The sequence below is a fragment of the Phalacrocorax aristotelis genome, chromosome 1 (genome assembly GCF_949628215.1).
Source record: "Phalacrocorax aristotelis chromosome 1, bGulAri2.1, whole genome shotgun sequence".
In the NCBI taxonomy this organism is placed as follows: domain Eukaryota; kingdom Metazoa; phylum Chordata; class Aves; order Suliformes; family Phalacrocoracidae; genus Phalacrocorax; species Phalacrocorax aristotelis.
This window is the reverse complement of record NC_134276.1, coordinates 142,693,411-142,712,505: the sequence shown is the minus strand read 5'-3', so window position 1 is coordinate 142,712,505 and position 19,095 is coordinate 142,693,411. Positions and strand designations below refer to the sequence as shown.

Sequence of the window (19,095 nt, the reverse complement as noted above, 5' to 3'; positions counted from 1 at the left end):
CTACAGTTCCTTCTTGCTGCTAATGAAACAGGGCCCACAAGTGTGATGCTCTTAGGATACAGACATCCCTTCGGCACTCTGCATCTGATGCCGGTGCAAAGGTTATCCAGCACAGCAAACAGTTTTTTAGTATGTTTCTCCCAAACAGCTTTTATTCCAAGCAAAGTGTGCAATAAAGCGACATGAGGGAAGAAAAAAAATATATTTATGGGAAGAACAATACAAATAGAAAACGGGTCTCCAGAATTTCCACAAAATAAGTTAAATAATTCTAAAAAAAGTCCAGAGACTATAAAGCACTACACTAAAACAAAAAATTAGTGCCACCACCATGCCATGCTCAGTCCCAACTACCATAAGAGCCGATTTCAAAGTCACTAATGCTGCATTTGGTCTGACAAGATACAGTCAGAAACTTCTAACACAGCACACAATTCAGCATTTAATAATATGAATGAGATTTAGTTGAGATATTCTAACCATCTAGTGGCGGCTTGGGTACACTTTACTGAATAATTAACACTCTACATGTAACAGAAGAGCCTTCACTGAAATAATTTTCTTCACAGGAATCCCAGCCCTTAGCCGGCAGCCTCCAATAGCCCAATGATTAAGCTGACAAATTCTTCTGTATTTTACTAACTGTCGATGTTTACACATGCCAAAAGTGGAATTTGTACCATAAAGGTAGGCTCAGCTGCCAATTTCAGTTCAGAAAAGAACTGAATACAATACAATTGAGGCCAGTATTTTTAATTCACTTACCCTTTCAGGAATGTGAAATTATGAAACAATTAATACTGTAACTGGAAGTTACTCTGCATTTCATAATACATTATTGAAGACATACATGGTCATTTAAGTAATATATACCAAATTTTTCCTACATATAATCTGTTAAACATACCATTAAAATACCAAAAATAATAAACCAAACGCCTAGAGTTCAGCTGAAGCTTCTGGTCACCCTGTAATATGCGCCACGCAACCTCTCCCTGCCTGTTTGTACATGATCCCCTAGCAAACACTGTTCTCTCCTATTTCCTAAAGCTTTCTGTACCCATTACAAAAAGCAAACAAAGCAAGCATACATTTTTTACGCACCTTGCAGGTCTTGCACAGGCAGTGTGATGTTGTAACACGACCAGACCTATTTTAATAAGCCAAAGGTTGGTTACAGAATCCAAACCCGCAGATTTGGTGCTGAAGCTGTTTTGTCACCTTGAGCATTGCGGGCACTGAGAGAAGGTGCTGGAGGCAGCGCGTGCTCCCCCTGCAGCCAGCCGGACCAGGGACCTGCCACCGGCCCTCCTCACCCATCCGATGACAGTCGGTGCCAACAAGGCAACCAGGAAGCTCTTTCCAGGAGGGCTCAGGACAATCCGCTCCTCTCCAGCTACCAGGAAACGTACAAGCTGGCAAAACTTGGTCAAGAATACGGAGATAACTGAAATACCAGCACTCAAATCCTCCTCCCCAGCACCCTGTTCCACAGGGTTCACCCTGTACAAATGTGCCCCCGAAAAGATGTTTCCACAGTGCTGCTGTTTTCTGCTCCCTCAAGAAAAGTCATCCAAAGGGCCAATTCAGCCTACGCGGCCTCAGAGGCTGGGGGAGGGACGACAAAAGCCCTGCACCTCTGGGGAGGAAGGGAATTTTGTTAAGCTTTTTCTTTCAGTGAAACACTTCTTGTGTAACTTACCGCAACCAAAGCAGCACTGGGCAACTGGAGGGAAAATGCCTTCCACCCAGGTGTGAACTACAGGCCAGTAACAATGCACCCCACAGCATTAAAAATACGAAAAAAAGCATTATATTTTATTTATAGTTCAACCTTAAAAAAGTCTTGTTCCTAATATCTTCTGCCTCACCTGGCTGCTACCTGGAAATACGGACACAAAATAAAAGAATTCTACACAGATGAACATCCCACAGGTCAAGTCGAGTTGGAAAATGGGAACATCAACATACCGAAAGCTGTACCAATGGGATGGCTCCTCTAAACACACCCTCAAGCCCAGTGCAGAGCCCTCAACGCCCCGGAGCCAACAGCCCGGTTCCACCCACTATCCACACAGGAGATCCCTGCACCAGACATCCAAAGCTACCAACTTTAGCTAGAATCCACACCCCCAAAATAATTTTAAAAAGGGGGGGGGGGGGGGGGAAGGGAAGTTGCTTGCAGGACTGAGGCCAAACAGAAGGCTATTTGGTGTGTTTATTGGCAGTTTTGTAGACCCAACACAGACGGAAGAGCCAAACTTTGCTCTCTCCTTCCACGCCTGAAGCACACGGGGAAGAAAAACGTTCCTTGCAATTACGCGCGCGGTGCTCTTTTCCTCATGAGAAGCCATGTATGTTTAAGACTTCGCCTTTTGGGAGCACAAAGTTATTTTTAAATTAGGCAGGAAAAACAACTTGCGAGGATTTTTCTCAAAAGGCTACTTAGGCCTCTGCTGCTTCCTCATCTTCCAGAGCATCTACATGGTTATATTGTTTCCAGGCCTTTAAATTACACTTTTTGAGAACGGCTCCTAGTTGCTTCCCGGGCCCCACTTCGTACGTGTAAGGGAATTCTGTTCCTTGCTTTCTTTCGTACACAGAATGCATGGTCTGTTCCCACATAACAGGTGAAACCACCTGCTTCACTAACAGCTTCTGAATGTGCTTTGAGTGCATGTACTTTTTGCCATCAACATTGGAATAGACACAGACCAGCGGTTTCTGAATCTCAATCGATTTTAAGACTTCAGCCAAGGGCTCTACTGCGGGTTCCATAAGCCTGGTATGAAAAGCCCCACTGACTGGAAGCATTTTTGCACGTGTAAAGTAATATTTTCGGGCATTCTCCTGCAAAAACTCCAAAGCCTATAAAAGAGAGAGAGAAGTGAGAGTCTTGCACGACAAAGGTTTACTCAGTCACCCCACAAGAACCACCTCATCAGACTTATCGTGATAAAGGGATTCCTGTCCCTACCCAACAACTGAGCACACGCTGGAAAAAAACCCACAGATCCAGTACGTTTGTTTGGATAATCTAAGGCCGCACCTAACTCCCACACAGAAGCGAGAAGTAAAAGTTTTTTTTAAAAATGAAACGCTAAATTCAACTACGCGGATAGTTATTCCGAAGCAGTCAATACCTGCAAGTGTCCTGCAATGACTCTGCTGTCTGGAAACAAATAGTTTGAAATTTCACATACGGGGTTTTCTATAGCGAGCGATTCACAGTGTTTACGGGCTTCCAAGCAGGCAAATTTGTAATTTGCCTCTCGCCGACCAATAACCGATAGCATTCCACTGGGGACAGCTTCCGACGCCTTTTGCATGGCTTCGGCACGCACTTTCACCGCGTACAGCGCTAAGGAGAAAAACAAGAGACGCTCGGTAAATATAAGCCCCGAGAAAACACCGTTCAAGGCACCGTGCATCTGCGCACAAGAAAGGGGGGGGCTGTTTACTCTCATGAAACGTCAATGCTTTTAATGGCGTGTTACACGTTTTTGAACAGTGGGAGTAGAAAGTAAAATTTATCCTCAAATAAAAAAAAAAAAAAGCAAGAGGGGAACAGGGGTAACAGTCGATGCTCCGGAAAAAGAATGGGGGGATCCTACTAGGGGGTTCAGCACGTTTCCCGGGCACCTTCGGCAAAGCCCAGGGCTCCAGCGAAGACCAGCGCCGCGAACTCCCCCACGCTGTACCCCGCCGCCGCCACGCATCTCTCCACCACCTGCACGGAGACAGGCCCGAGGCCAAACATCAGCGGGCTCCCGCACGCCAGGGGGCCCCCGACACGCCCCGCGCCCCCCGGGGGCCGCCTCCCGCCCCGCTCCATCCCCTCACTTCAGGCTGCTGGTGGTTGAGCTTCTCCACGGCGGCCAGGGAGGCGACGAACACGGCGGGCTGGCAGTGCCGGGTGCGGTCCAGCTCGTCCCGCGGCCCCTCCAGGCACAGGGAGAGCAGGTCGTAGCCCAGCACCTTCTCGGCCAGGCGGTACATGTCCCGCACGCCGGGGTACCGCAGCAGCCCGCGGCCCATCCCCACGAACTGGCTGCCCTGCCCGGGGAAGAGCAGCACCGTGCCCTCCCGGGGGGACGGCCGCTCCCGCCTCGCCGCCGCCGCCGCCGCCGCGCCCGGCTCCTCGGCCCCCACCGAGCTCTGCAGCAGGTCGCTCAGGGTCGCCGCCCGGTCCCCACCGCCGAGGCGGGAGCTGCCCCGCCACGGTTGTACGCCGCGGAGGCCGCCGCGCCCGCTGCAGCCACCAAGCCGCCATGTCGCCGCGGCCCAGCTGCCCATGGCCGCCGCCCGGCCGCCTGCGCCGCTGCTGCTGCCGCCGCCGCCGCCGCGCCCCGCGTTGCCACGGGAACCGGGCGGCCCCAGCCGGACGCCGGGAGGAGGGGAGCGGGGGGGCAGGTCGAGCCGGCCAGCCCCGGCTCTCGCCGCCCTGGGCCCGGCCTGCGCCGAGCCACGCCGCGCCGAGCCGCGCCGCTCCTCCCGCCCGGCGCCGGAGGCCCCGCCCCGGGGCGGGGCGGCGGGGGGGGTCCGGGCGGCCCCGGCACCGCCACCTCCCGGTAGAGGAGGCGCAACGGGCGGCGAGAGCGCGGGAGCGGAGGTAACCGCGGGGCCGTGCGGGACGGGACGGGACGGGACGGGACGGGACGGGACGGGACGTGCCGAGCCGAGCCGAGCCGCCGGAGGGGTGTGAGGAGGACGGCCTCTGGCGAGCGCGAAGCCGCTGGCGATCGCCCTGCGTGGGCCAGCCAGCGGGTCCCCGACGGGCAGGACGGGCCCGGCCCGGGCCGCGGGGTGGGGTGGGATGGAGATACCGCCCGGGGGACGCCGGCGGCGGGAGGGGACCGCAGCCCTTGTGCTGAGGAGATTTGGTCAGGCACACGGTGACTGCCTTGCGTGCCGGCTTTGGGCACGGGAAGAGCTTTCTCTTTTTATAAAAAATAAATAAATAAAGGGAACTAAACAAGGAAGCTCATTATTACTTTTGGTTTTGCGTGAGTTTTCCAGTGGTTCACAGCTGTCCAGCTGTGCGAGCAGGCGGCTTCGCAGCTCCCAGTCAGACGCGGTGACTGAAGAGCAGGTACCACACGCTTCTCACTCGCCTGGTCTCTCGGGGGGCTGCAGCGCTGCCCCTCGCACAGCGCACGTTTGCTCCGTGCACTCGAGTGAGGATTATTTCAGTAAAGGTATTTTCTTTCAGCGTCGCTGCAATTTGCTTTTAATTGGACATGCCTTTAAGTGCGAAAGAGTGTTTTGCTTCCGAGTTTCCAAGTAATGCTTATAATTCGGCACAAAATGCACTTTACTAATTTGAGCTTTCAAGAGCAGGATTATTAAAATTAAAAAAAGTGAAAGCTGCCATGCCAAAGTCACCATGGTGCAATGACGTTGCACCACTACAGGTTATGAAACAGTATCAAGCAGTGAGTCAGACTTCTTCACAAAGCAGTTCAATAAACCAGATTGTATTCGTTTAGCTCGGCCGAAGGCATATGGGTCAGAATAGCAAGAAATTATGTTGACTTTTTATTTGGGCCAATTCAAAAGGGTCACAGTGCACTGACTTTGCTCGCTTTTCTAATCTCTGTCCTACGCTGCTCCGTAAGGTGGTTTCCTCCATTTTTGTGAGCCTTCAGGTAAAATACCTGGAAAAGCCAGTTTACTTCTCAACTTAGCTGAAATATATGGGCAGCAAAATAGGATATATATGACATATATATGAGGACATCCCACTTCGTGGCTGCCTCGACCTGTAAGGTAAGCGGTAACACCTCTTGGGCCGAGCTGAAGGAGGCACTGGGTGGCAAGTTACAGCTGGGCCAGCGGAGGTGGCGCCTCCACAAACACTGAGAGTGACTGCTGCTCTCGTTGCGTTTAGCTTGGGCTTTTAGGCAGCCTGACCACCAGCTGCCCTAGGAGCCCCGACGGGCAAGCGGCGCCCCTTTTGCGTTCGGGTTACAGTTCACCCTATGCCCGTCAAGCCCTGGGGAGATTCACGGTTGTGACCTTCACGTTCGATGCTTTCAGAGGCAAAGCCCAGGGCAGAGTCCAGTTCCTGCAATCCGCCGCAGCAGCCCAGGCAGTCGCGCTGCGGCTGCGAGCGCACCTCAGCAATGCCATTTTAACTTTGGTTGGCTGTAAGGGGCGCAGACCACTGGTAAAGCACTCGAGACTTACCAGCAGTGACACCTCATGAACGTCCTGCTGCTATTAAAGCGTCCCTTGGATGTGCCGCTTGTTACATTTTACCCTGTTGAAAGAATACCTGGCAAGCTGAAAAGAGTCAGGCCTAGGCAGCGCTTAACCTAAAAATGTCCGAGAGAAACTTAACTTTTTTAAGAATATATGTGGACGACACTTTGGAAGTGGGCAGGCAAAGAAGAAGGAAAACCTACAGCAGGAGGGTGGGTAGCTGTTTGGAAGGAAGGTAGTCAAGGGGACATTTTGTCTTTAAAGTACACTGAAGAAATACAGAAGGTTTTATACAAACATACGTAGGGAAAATTAGAAGAGATTGAGCAGTAAATGGCAAATTATCACCTGGGAAGACTTTGTTCTAGTGTACGTTTCGGTTCCCAGTATGTGAATCTTCAATAAATCACAGATTTATTTGCACAACTTGTGCTCCGCCATTTTAAACAAAGTGTAACCTGGGCAGTGAGATTTGTTGTCTCTGAACCTGATGAGTGCACCTTGCATTATATCCTTAAATAAATACCATAATTTTTAGTTATAAATGCATATTCTGTGCTATACAATATACTATACTATACAATACTACACATATATACTTATTTGTTAGATATATCTATTGAATTTATATTAAATATACTGGTTTAAGTTTCTCTATTACTTGAGATTAGAAAAGAAAGATAAGACTGCTTTTTTGTGGTAGCCATATTCCGTGTCACAGACTGTGATATAATGTTGGTTTTAGTGTTGCGGTTTCCCAGGAGTTAAAGCCACAACAGACATACATAGTTTATCAATATAAGTTAAACACACACCTCTCAATTCTTCAGACAGCTGTCTCAGGAAGGAGCCTTTTCCCCAGGGGGAATTTGCATGCCGCCTCTCAGGCCTGGCTAGAACCTAACCTGCTCTCACAGAAGTATACTGTAGAGGACGAGAGGGAGAGTATATATCTTGGGGGACCCCCCGCTTCAACAGTATGTTCACAGCTTCGTCAGTCTACCTCAAAACAGCAGTGATGAGAAACCCCAGAAGCGCGTGGGTGACTTAGCCCTGCTGAGAGATTTTCCTGCATGTTGTTAATGCGATAGCTGTCATTTAAGCCCCATGTGATTGGGTAGCCAGCACTACGTTGCACAAGAAAGGGATTAATCAGAGGTTTATCAGAACAGGGATATAAGAAAATGCAATGAAAGCAGTTGTCCTTTCCTTCCTACTCCTTCCCACTGACTGAGCTCTCCCTGGGGGTGCCCAGAGAAGGGGAAGGGGCCCACCTGCCTTTCAGAGACCTGCTCGAAGCAAAGAAGTGTTTTAGTTAATTTTTCATCACGCTGAGGCAAACCAGCTCCTCTGTCATGACCTAGCTAGCCCTCCCCCTCCAGCCCCCAGCGCACCCCATTGCTTTTTTTGGGCACACAATGTTTTCTCCAGAAAGAGGGGGACACGGAAAGCTTATGTTTGATTTTCTGCATGTTACACCACCGCAGAGAAACAACCTGACAAAAAGTAGAAGCCCAGTAGGCTGCAAGTTGCAGTATTGTTCCCACCGCACCCTCCCTTTCTTTTTCTCCTGCTACTTTATGTAACTAGAACCATCTTTGGGCAAGCCGGGTGTTTTGAACACCTAGAAAAATTATTTTAACACATTTGTTAAAAAACCTGGCTTGCTGCAGCCCTCACTGCGCTGCTGAAACTCCCTGAAGTCAGACTAGGGCTAAACAGAAAATGGGCAGGATGATGAAGAAAATGTTGCAGGGCAGAGATAAGAGGTGGAAACAGAAATAAACAAGTGAAGTGTGTGTGGGGAGAAAAGATTTCTAACTGTGGTGGTTCTTAGAGGCAGGTATCTGCTGGGCACACTGCAGATATTATCCATGGGCATCCTGGTTTCTTCAGTATGAAAATCAGGGTGCAAGAATATTGTGCAACCAGCTCTCGCCCTGAAGTGGAGCTGGGATATGATTGGGAAAATAGTAATTATTTCTAGGTTATGTAATATAGATGCAGCCGGAGGGGCTGTGTTAGCAATTTCAGGATTATCAGCTAAGAGGAAGTCAGGGCTGATAATCTTTCACATAGTCTGTGATTACCTTATTTTCAAAAATTGTGCTGGGCATTCTATAAGCCTTGCGCAGATCCCGTGCTGCGCAGATCCCGTGCTGCACAGCTAACCAAACAAACGCTACAGCACTGACCAAACGCACCAACTCTCCAGTGCTTCCCTACACCAGGTAGCGAGAGGAAGATGGACATGGCTTCTTCCAAAATCAGCTAGTGCAGCTCCCTGAGTTGGCTACTGCTTTTTGCGGGAAATAGATACCAGTATTTCATTGCTTGGGAATTAAAATACAGGAACTCCCACTGCTGATGGACAGCTGTGGTCTACTAGGCTGAGCCTACCAGCACATTCTGACATTGCTGTGTTCCTCCTTCTCCTAGGTACTATGCAAGAGAGAGTTTTGCCATGCTTGGGAAGTCCTGAGAAATACTATTGGAAAACATAGTATATAGTTAGTAGTAACGGTAGTCAAAAGACTGGGGCACCAACATTCAATTCAAGCCAGTACATTCAATCTCTGCACTTCTATTTCTTCCCCATTCCTGTTCATGCTCGGCTTCACTTTCCCTGTTTCTTTGCTCTGTGCCCTCCCCATTTCTGTTTGCCTGCCTGATTTTCTCTCTCTTGGCACTAAGAATTATTTCAGCATTCTTCCGCCAACATGCAGAGGAACAGATGCGTAGCTACATCATCTATTCGCTAATGACTGCAGCAGAGCCGTATTTTTCCAATTTGATAGCATTTCGTGCTTTCAGCTTGCAGAACACTTTCAGACTTTCTTCCCTGGGGAGAAGCTGACAGGACCCCTGACAAAGTCCAGTTGCTTAATACTTGCAGGAAACCACCCTGATGCTGTACGTCCAAATAAAGCACCAACCCCTTTGGGTCCCTGCTTATCACTTTAAAAAAAAAAAAAAAAGCGTTTGACAGCCACACTGGGGCTGCACAGATGACCAGCACTTTACAGCACGTGTAGAGAACTAAGCCTAGTGTTCTCTCTGTAGGCAAAGCAAGAGCAACAGGGCTAAGAATTAGTGAGATCTTAGTAACTTTAAATTTCTAACTTAACCTTTGGGAATTACATATCTGAAGGCAAGCAAAGAGAATCATTGTGCTTGGAGCTCTTGCTCCCATTACACCTTGTTGGTCCTGCACACAGTAATTCCTTCACGCTCCAGTAAAAGCAGAGCCTTTCATGCTGTCAGTGTGGGTGACAAGTAGTGTATCTTGCAGCTGACAGCCTGCTCCCTCAGGAAAGCAGCAATACGGATCCAGGTGTAGGAGAACATGTTAACTCCTTTGCTCCATTTAAGGCACTCCCTGGTAAATAGCGAGTAGAATCTGTCAGGCAGGAAGCATGGCAGCACTGACTACAGCCATGAGCTATGCAGATGTTTTCCTCCCTTTCTTGTCCATCCTCCACCCAAGACCTAATCGATACTATTCCAGCAGACCAGCACATCGCTCTCCCACTTCTCCCCAACCTTAGCACTGAATTCTTCCCTGCTTAGTTTTCCTTGCACTCATTCTTTTCTTCCGTTTTTGACTTTCGACTGTTGTACTGCTTTGTCTGCTGCCCTTTCTGTGTGCATGCCTAGTCACTGCCTTCCCACAACTCTCCCGTGAGGCATGCCCACAGCCCACCAGCCTACAGGCCCTTTCTTGTTTACTCCTTACGAACTTTCTAATCCTGCATGCTTTACCAGTCCCTCCACACTCTGTTTTGCCTTCAAAATTCTGCTCTGCTTCTGTCACCAGGACTTTTCTTGTTCCCATACAATCTGGCTTGTGGTCCCAGCCACTGAAATCTCTATCTCTTCATTAAATCTGCGTAAGTGTACGGGCAGACCCCTGAGAACAGGGACAAAAACCATAACGCAAGAGATCTCCCTTGCTGGCCAAGCTTATACCTGTTCTCCAAACAGAAAGCCACTGTACCAGCAGAACTGCAACAATGCAACGTCATCTGTGCGCCATTTCCTATCAGTTTAAGCACATCTGTTACAAGTGGGATTTCCTTTTCCCTGCTCCCTGCCTCCTTGTCCCACCAGTCGTAACTATAGCAATAAAATCTTCTAAACATAGGCCAAGACAACAGCCATGTCAATAAGGCACTTCTCTTGACAAGCCTCTGAATTGCAGGCTGCTCTAAAACTTTTTGTTTTTCTTTTTTTCTCCTGGGGCTTCCACAGTTGCTCTTTTCTCCACTGCTGCAATCTCTCTTATGATTCCTTCCTGCTGTCTCCCACTCCTGCATAACAGATGAACAGGAATTGGGTGTATTTGCCTACTGTGTATTTGAAAAAATAACACCTTTTTGTTCTGCCCTTTTTTATCATACCTTCAATCTGTTTACATTTTAGCAAGCTAAACACGCCTCTTCTGTAGCATTTGGCTTTTTGCCAGAAAATCTGTGATGAAGCTTTTTCCTGCTTTTTTTACTGCTGCCTGTAGTCCAACTAAAGCAGTAAGGCATTACTGAGTCTTACTTCTGTAGGGAAATGTAATCCAGGACACTTTATGGGCTCGGCAGCTAAGATTGCTACAGCTGATTGAGTGCTTAATGAAGACGCCACAGGTGTACTCCCCATTTATCCACTATGATCTCCTTCCTTGTTTAGCAAAACATCACTTATCTTCTCATTGTCCTCCCTGGTGTTTATTTTCTGAGGCAGCCTTCTCAAGTGTCTGCTACTAATTCACATCGCTCTTACTAGCCATTGAGCACCCTTAGCACCCTTCTGAGGCTAAAAATGCAACACAACCTATGCAATTATTTTGCTTGAGCACAGGAAAGCACACAGTTTTCTTACTTTTGACTACGCCATTCCCTTGAGTGAATGGACCTTGGTGAATACAGAAATTCCCCCTTAGTGCTTTTTTTCTTTTTCATTTTCCAAGTGGAGTTCATATAGTATCAAACTGCTTTATTCCTCTGGCATACTTATGTGTGAGGATATTTATGTAGGTAAAATTCAGTAATCTCAGTGCACAGAGCTAAGAGGGAAGTAAAGGCCTCAATTCCCCCCACCCCCCCAAATTGTAGATCCGTTTATGGTGGTGAGTATTGTCCAGTGAACCTGGTAAAAGATCCATTTATTTCAGCTGCCGACTTTCTCAGTGACAAGACTAGGCTGTGCATCAGATCCTACACCTGTGTAAATTTTTAAAAAACTGCTAGAAACGGAAAATTTTAGAGTTGCATTTTAGAATTGCTCTTCCAATCCACGTGTTTCGGTTTGTTTCAGATTCACTGTCTCAATGGAATTGGCACCAGCCTGGGCCCCGGCAGTGGGTTTCACACTCCTGCCCCATGCAGGAGGACTTTTAGGAAGCAAGATAACCAAAAAGGAAATCTCAGTGTGGTATGAATCTCTGCAGAAGCCATCCTGGTGTCCACCTAACTGGGTGTTTGCTCCTGTTTGGGGAACTCTCTATACATCTATGGGGTATGTTTTTCAAATTGTATTAAGGCACTTATCTAATCTCAAAGATGCTTATTGTATAACGCTATACCAGAGAACTATTATTGTGTTCTTGTGGCTGTACGTTTGTAAGAAACTGTGTCAAGGTGCCTGTTTAACAGGTAAAAACATGTTTTGGGAGTAGTGTGTGGGTTTGATAGGAGATATTGTATGCACAAGTATCCACATCAAAAGCAGGAGTTTGAAAAGCTGCCATTAATTTGCCTTCTTCATTCATTCTGAGGGGAAGACCTGCCAAGCTGGCAGCGACGCAGTACTGGGATTTCTTCTATGTATGTCCTTCAGTAGTTTTAGGAAAATAAAAAAAAATAAGGAGGGGGGAGGCTGGGGTGAGCCTCTATTCTAACAGAGCTCAATTAAAAGAAACCCAAATCAAAGCATACGTGTCCTTTCGAACAGAACTGTCAGGCTGTTAAACTGTAAATGTTTGAAACCATCAACTGTCTCCTTATTTAACTAGTTTAAAATACTTGACAGCAGAGCAATTACTGTCAAATGAACAAGGAATCACAAGGCCAAATACCATTCCCACAGGAATCTTAAAAGTTTAGAAATACTCTATTTTGGCAGCTATCACTTTTAACAAGATGTAGCAAAAACATTTATAAGGCAGGTTGTCTCAGGAGATTGTTTGGCCAGTTTCGACTCTCCTCACAGACTGCTCTAGAAGCTGTCCACCCAACATTACGTGCTTTTACGTTAACTCTGCTGTGCTGTGCCGCAGAGGAGGGGTAGCACTCTGCTGCTAGAGCCTCTACCGAGGTCAGGGAGCCCCCAGGCACAAAGCCATGTTTTGTCTCTCCTGCACTTGGTCGTTAAGAACTAGCTACATACCAAGATTCAGCATGTTTTTTCCTAGCTATCAAATACACATTGTTGCTAATCCCACATTAATAGTTTTTCGGCTGCAATATGCCTTTTATGGCTTCCCCCTCCCATTTCTTCCATCACGACAGTACATTTTAAGTGATTTGTAGTTTGTACGTAACACGCTTAACTGTATGAGGTTTCAGAGGGACCAAATCTTTTCCAAGTTAACATTACATAGTCATCCTGCAGGTTATCTGAAATACCACACCACCTGTTGCAAAATACAGCAATGATGCAATGTCTGAAACTGTATCTGAACGCTAAATTGGCTCTCACACATTCTCTCATTTTGGTTTCATTTTCTTTCCAGAAAAGCTTTAATTTTTATAGCCTTATGTACTGTCCCTCCTTTCCTGTCAGTATTGTCTTTTCTTTCTCCTCTTAAAAAGCATACTTTTAAAAATTGCTCTCTACTCTTGTATATTTCAAGAGTTAGCATTTGAATCAGGTCATTCCTGTCCTGTAAATAATAATAAAAAAAAGCCTTTTATCAAAGAGACAAGAGCTGAGTGGCTTTCCCATGAAGGGCTTCCTTCAAGTTGGCTGCACAGTTTGTAACCCTGTTTCTGGATTCCTCATCATAAACCTGGATATCAAGTTAAATATTTTAAAAATCCACATTGTGACAGCTTATCACTTACTTTGATAATATCAGAATCAGTATATTCTGAGGTAGACAGTCCAGTTATGTACTATACATCTAGCTCTGAAAAAATCATATTATTACCAGGCCTTTTTTTTTGTTATCCATCATATGCACACATTCCCTGATTGACCAAGACATCTCATTCCTTTAGAATCTCTTGAATATATTAAAAGCAACAAATAACTAAAAGCAAGATTTAATAAGCTTAGATGCCCTTTTTGACATTTAGTTTCCTAGCAGATTTGTACATCATGATCACGGTCTGACATCAAAGTGAGATGTACAAAGAGCTGTAAGTCCACGCTGTGGCTCTGTAAATCACTTAGGAACAGATTTGGGTCCTGAAGCCTTTTACAAAGATAAACTGTTAAGTTTTTAATGCTTACTGCCCCCCCTTTTTTATTTTTAATACTCTCTGCGATCAAACTGCCAAGATATCAAAGGTGCATTGCTCAGTCCTTATGAAAGCAATGGCCAAGAAGCAAGCTTGGGTTACTAACTGCATTAAACAGAAAAAAACCCCATCCTGCTTCTATGACCTACAAATGAGGACAAACTCCTTGTAATTACTCCTACGGATCTTTGTTCTTAAAAAAATACTGCTTACAAATTGATCTCCATCTTTGCTCCACTGCCAGCAGAAATACCTGTGAGCCCCCTACTGTCCAGCACAGTGCACAGTCCAGTTGACATTCCTACCAGGATGGAATCAGTTACTAATTCTGAAACAAGGGTGTAATTCCAGATGCTGTCATTCTATCCAGGAGATTCTACTGTAGCCACTTGGAATGGCTGTACAGTCATCTGGATTGAAATCTAGCTAATGTCTAAAGGGAAAGTCAAACAAGAGGAAAAGAAATAGTCTTAGATGATGAATGCTTGTCCTGGTTTCAGCTGGGATAGTTAATTTTCTCCCTAGTAGCTGGTGTAGTGCTGTGGTTTGGATTGAGGATGAGAATAATGTTGGTAACACACTGGTGTTTCAGTTGTTGCTCAGCAATGCTTATCCTATACACATACATATATATATATAGTCCTTATATATATACACTATATTATACACAAGGACTTTTCAGCTTCCCGTGCTCTGCCAGGAGCACAAGAAGCCAGGAGGGGAGAGGGCACAGCCGGGACAGCTGACCCCAGCTGGCCAAAGGGATATCCCATACCATATGACATCATGCTCAGTATATAAACTGGGGGGAGTTGGCTGGGGGGCAGCGATTGCTGCTTGGGGATGGGCTGGGCGTTGGTCAGCAGGTGGTGAGCAATTGCACTGTGCACCTGTTTTGAATATTCTTTCATCATTATTATTATTATTTTCCCTTTTCTGTCCTATTAAACTGACTTCATCTCAACCCACAAATTTTACTTCTTTTCCACAATTCTCTCCCCCATCCCACTGGGTTGGAGGGGAGCGAGTGAATGGCTGTGTGGTGTTTTGCTGCCTGCCAGGTTAAACCACAACAATGCTCCCCGTTTTAATCAGACTTATTAAGTGCAAAAATAAACCTTGCATTAGTAAATCTCCCAAACCCTGAGAATTCCTGTCTTCAGAAGCTTACATTCTGGGATCCCTCCTGTGAACTGCTCTTCTGTAGCATTAAGAAGGTCTGTTCACAATCTTCAAAATATTTTTGGAAGATCTTTCAGTAGCCAGGATCCTGCAGGCAGGAGAGGGGCTGGATGCTCCTTATGGTTAATTCTTTCCACAGAACTCAAAAATATTTGTTCTCCCCATCTTCACCCCCTTCCTTCTGAAAAGTCACTGTAGGGTTCCTCCTGCTCTAACACCATCCATCCTCATACTCCCCTGTGCTTTGGGATGCTACTCAGTGCCTGCTTCTCCTATATTCATTTAATCCACTTAAAAGGTAGTGTGTGTCTTTTTTTAAAATTTATTTTTAAAGCACCATCTCACAGTACCAAAATTAAGTTTCTTCACTATTTAGAGACTTACCCTTGCATCTTAGGCTTGCTTCCATTTCAACATAGCTTTCTGTTTTAAGACTGAAATGTAGGTCATCTGCTCCTCTGCACCTAGGAGTGAAAAGTCTGGCATGATAAGTAATTTTTCTCTCTCAGTATTGCTGTCTGCAGCAGGTGATCAACCCTGTGCACTTACTCTGCCAAGTAGTACCTGGATATCTACTTTTCCAAATGAATTTAGACCTTAGCACTGAAGAAATTTAATTTGATCTAGAACGTGTGGTTGCTTTCTAACCAAAGCACTGACTTACACCTTACATTTGCTTTCTCCAGATATGGCTCCTACCTGGTATGGAAGGAACTGGGGGGCTTCAATGAAAAGTCAGTGGTTCCTCTGGGTCTGTACGCAGGGCAGCTGGCATTAAACTGGGCATGGACTCCAATATTTTTTGGAGCTCACAAGATGGGATGGGTAAGTGGAAAATAAGTTTCTTAATCATAGGCTTCTGCCATCATGTGCAAGGTGCTAAGACGGAAGTTTTGTGTCATAAACTTTTCTCCCTGAAAATGAGCCTAAGTACAGAATATGGCTTCCAGAAGTTTACTAAAATTCTCCTTAATGCATCCCAGCAGCCACCTGAGAGCATTTGCATATCTACAACATGTTTAGATCTAAATGTTTAGATTTCAAGGAGCTCTTTCTGCCACCCTTTGATAAGGGTTTTGTGTGACTAGAAAATGTAAACATGTATGCTTCACGGAAATTCGGAGGTGCCTCTGGCAAATGGCAGTGATAAGCTTATCATAACATTACTCAGATAATCAGCACCCATTTTAGACAAGACTAATTTTCTGCTGCCTGAAGAGAAACAGCTTGCCTCAAAATTAAAAATCAATATTTAAAAAAATATTTGCCTGGTTCTCTAAATATATATGCAATGCTATAATAGTGGAAGACTTAACAATCCGTCATTGCTTCATTCACACCACATCTCTTTGGGCAGCATCTATGACATGAAAAGACTGGATAGGTTTCCTTAGCTAAGCAACTTGCTTGAAGTCACACTGGGTTTGTAGTCAATGTAACACTTCCTGCTGCCAAAAAAGAGGTTACGGGTGAGGGGGATTTTTTTCTCCGTCTGCTGCTCACAGCTGCCATGCCCTTTCTTGTGACCACTGTATTGTTTTATGAGTTGATTCGACTCATAACTCAGCAGAAATCCATCTTTTTTTGCTGACTGGTTTTCTGAGAAGGAATTAAGTCACAGAGGGATCCCACGAGTGCCAGAGCTAGGTGGAAAGAGCCACGCAGAGACTATTTAGTCGAGAAAATGCAATAAGCAAAAACAAGACTAACCACCTTCCTGTGTTTCAGGGGTTGGTGACTCTCCTGCTCACGACTGGTACAGCAGCAGCGACAACTGCTTCCTGGTATAACATCAACAAAACAGCAGCTTATTTGATGGCTCCTTATTTAGCTTGGCTAACCATGGCTTCTGCACTTAATTACCGTATCTGGAATGACAACCGCAACAAGAAGCAATCTGAATAAACTTTTTTTTCAGCCAAAAAGATTTTTTTTCACAAGAATTTTCTAAATAAAGTTATGGCCTTATTTTATTTGTAGCTGAACTACTTATACCAGTAGTTTGCTATTACAAGTTAATAAAACAGTACTTGCTTAAAACAAATGTCTTTAGGCAAGTCACAAAGGGGTGTATGCCTGAATTTTACAGCAAACTAGAAGACAGTGCTGATTGAAAAGTACTAATTTCCTATGCTATAGAATTACATTTTGTATAACAGCATTTTAACTGTTACCAGAAACACACATGAACTACAACTTCATTATGTTCAGAGGAAAAAATCTGGCCATATATTAACACAGCTTCCAGAAAACTGCTCCTAACAGTGACAGGCATCCTTGTAGCCTGAATCTTTCATGTTTACCACTAGACATGGCGCTTTAATGCTATGATGTGTCCCACTACAGCTGCCAGATATTTATCTTCTGGTCATTGTATTCTGGAAACGTTTAAGACAACTTTTTTTTCCACAATTTGTGCCTTCCCACTTTGAAGCATTGTACAATCTAGCGTCAGCTAAATGCATTAAACTACATGTAAACTTACTAACTTTGTTCCTCTAGTTTTATTGGTTTTAAATGGTTGTAAGCAGAAAAATACTGAAGGCAACAGGATGCTATGACATCAAAAATAGCCCCTTCATCTCTTCTCACCATTGCGATGGGCAAGACAAAACAGGAAATTCAGAGCACCTGGGCAGAAACTGAGAGGACTCAAATATTCAGCAGCCCCCTGAGGCATCACCAGCAGCACTGGCTAAACAGCACTGACATACCCCGCCTGGTCGCTTGGGGTGAGGCCAGCTCACTGCTAAACCTTAACAGTGGGGCCAGCGGCCAGGCCACAGCTGGGGCTGTTGCCCAGTAGGGTCGTACATACACTGTAGCTGCTCGTGTGTCCTACCTGCACCTTCTCACTTTAGCTGCTTGGAAATAGAAACAAGGGTGTCTCCTCTTCAGGGTTACGGTAGCTGGCATAGTAAGATCTGGGATGCTTAGCTCAACCAGTTGCTTCCTACAAGATAAACACATCTCTTTAGTTTAAGAGCACAAGAAGAGACTGTTTTTGCCCATAGCTTGTGGTCCCACTGCACAAATCTCACTAAAGTAATCTTCTGGCTTGCTAAGCAGGACATTACTTTTCCCTTTGTGATGAGGGAAACCTTCCCCTTTACTGTAGACCCACAGGCACTTTGTTACATTTTCAGGTACTTTGAAGGCAGAAAGTGCCTTTTGCTCTCCTACGAGTGATAGATACACCTGCTGGGCAGCACTGCACACCCCCTTATGTCCAGTCTCAAGCACCTGTTACTATATTCTCTATGTCATAGAAACTTTTTCCCTGCCTCGGAAGCAGTCACACCATCTACGTTAAGCACTTCACCGTGTTTCTTTAATCACATTTAAGTAAGGAGTCCAAAGAAGTTCTGACTCACAAACAGGAGGCTGGTACGGCTGTCAGCACCACTTCTGGCTGCACAATCCAGCTTTCCCTTCTGCCCCATCTGTGCAGTGACTGGATTTTCGTAACATACAGATGGTTTATTTCTCCAGCCTATGTTCCAGTCACTGGAAAGAAGTAGGTTTCTGCAGACCAGCCTGAACTTGCCTAAAATATCCCTCTCCCTTCCTGATCAGAGGGCTTATATGCTGAATATTTGCAAAGCTTGAAGCCAGGTTTAGAACATTTATGTTTTATGATTGCACTTTGCTTTCAAGCAGATCCTGATTGCTGCAACTAGCTTGAAAAAAATACCACCCATATAATATATATTTCGTGGACAGATTTTTTGCAACTTGTACATACATACAAAGCAACATAAATAGAGCTTAAAATTGCTAAATTTCAGCCAGTTACCCTGCTTGAAGAGGGAGAAGAGATCAGGAATGATTAATTTCAAACTGACACCCCATTCCCAAATACCTTTATCTTAGGCCCAAAACTTTGAAGTCCAAAGACCTCTTGGGCTTCTAGCAGAGCTTCCCAGATCCCTTTCATTCCTTTGGCTGCTTCTGCATTCCTGTGCTGCTCTAGATATTGCATCCTTCTCATCTCCTGCCTGGCCACTTCTCACAATTCTAGTGTCTTTAAGGGGCAGGCTAAGGATGCCAGCCAGCAGTACAGGGTTCCTCAACATTCTGGGGTTTGTTTGCCTTTTTTTTTTTTTTTTTAAACACAAAAAATGGGAAGAGCTACCAAGTCTTTCCTCTCATTACCCCAGTAGTTCATTGCACTGAAATGCCATATTATCTTCCCATCAGAACATTTTACATCTTTGTGTAACAGAGGGGTAGGTAAGAAAGAGATACAAACTCC

General features: G+C 45.6%; 2 protein-coding genes across 4 annotated transcripts; one reads left to right on the top strand and one right to left on the bottom strand.

Moving 5' to 3' along the window:
- Positions 1–2,204: 2,204 nt before the first annotated feature.
- On the bottom strand, positions 2,205–4,515 carry MCAT (malonyl-CoA-acyl carrier protein transacylase). The gene is made up of 4 exons (XM_075112996.1): positions 3,844–4,515; positions 3,643–3,730; positions 3,144–3,361; positions 2,205–2,868 (listed from the first exon to the last, which is right to left on the bottom strand). Exons 1-4 carry the CDS (start codon positions 4,294–4,296, stop codon positions 2,446–2,448), a joined length of 1,182 nt encoding a protein of 393 aa, XP_074969097.1. The 5' UTR covers positions 4,297–4,515; the 3' UTR covers positions 2,205–2,445.
- On the top strand, positions 4,502–17,324 carry TSPO (translocator protein). Of its 3 annotated transcripts, none has more exons than XM_075113010.1 (4): positions 4,502–4,612; positions 11,512–11,712; positions 15,527–15,665; positions 16,569–17,324. In XM_075113010.1, exons 2-4 carry the CDS (start codon positions 11,525–11,527, stop codon positions 16,743–16,745), a joined length of 504 nt encoding a protein of 167 aa, XP_074969111.1. In that variant the 5' UTR covers positions 4,502–4,612; positions 11,512–11,524; the 3' UTR covers positions 16,746–17,324. The 3 variants fall into 3 exon arrangements, with proteins under 3 accessions (XP_074969111.1, XP_074969129.1, XP_074969118.1); XM_075113028.1 differs by lacking the exon at positions 4,502–4,612 and adding an exon at positions 5,088–5,198; XM_075113017.1 differs by lacking the exon at positions 4,502–4,612 and adding an exon at positions 5,749–5,769.
- Positions 17,325–19,095: the final 1,771 nt, after the last annotated feature.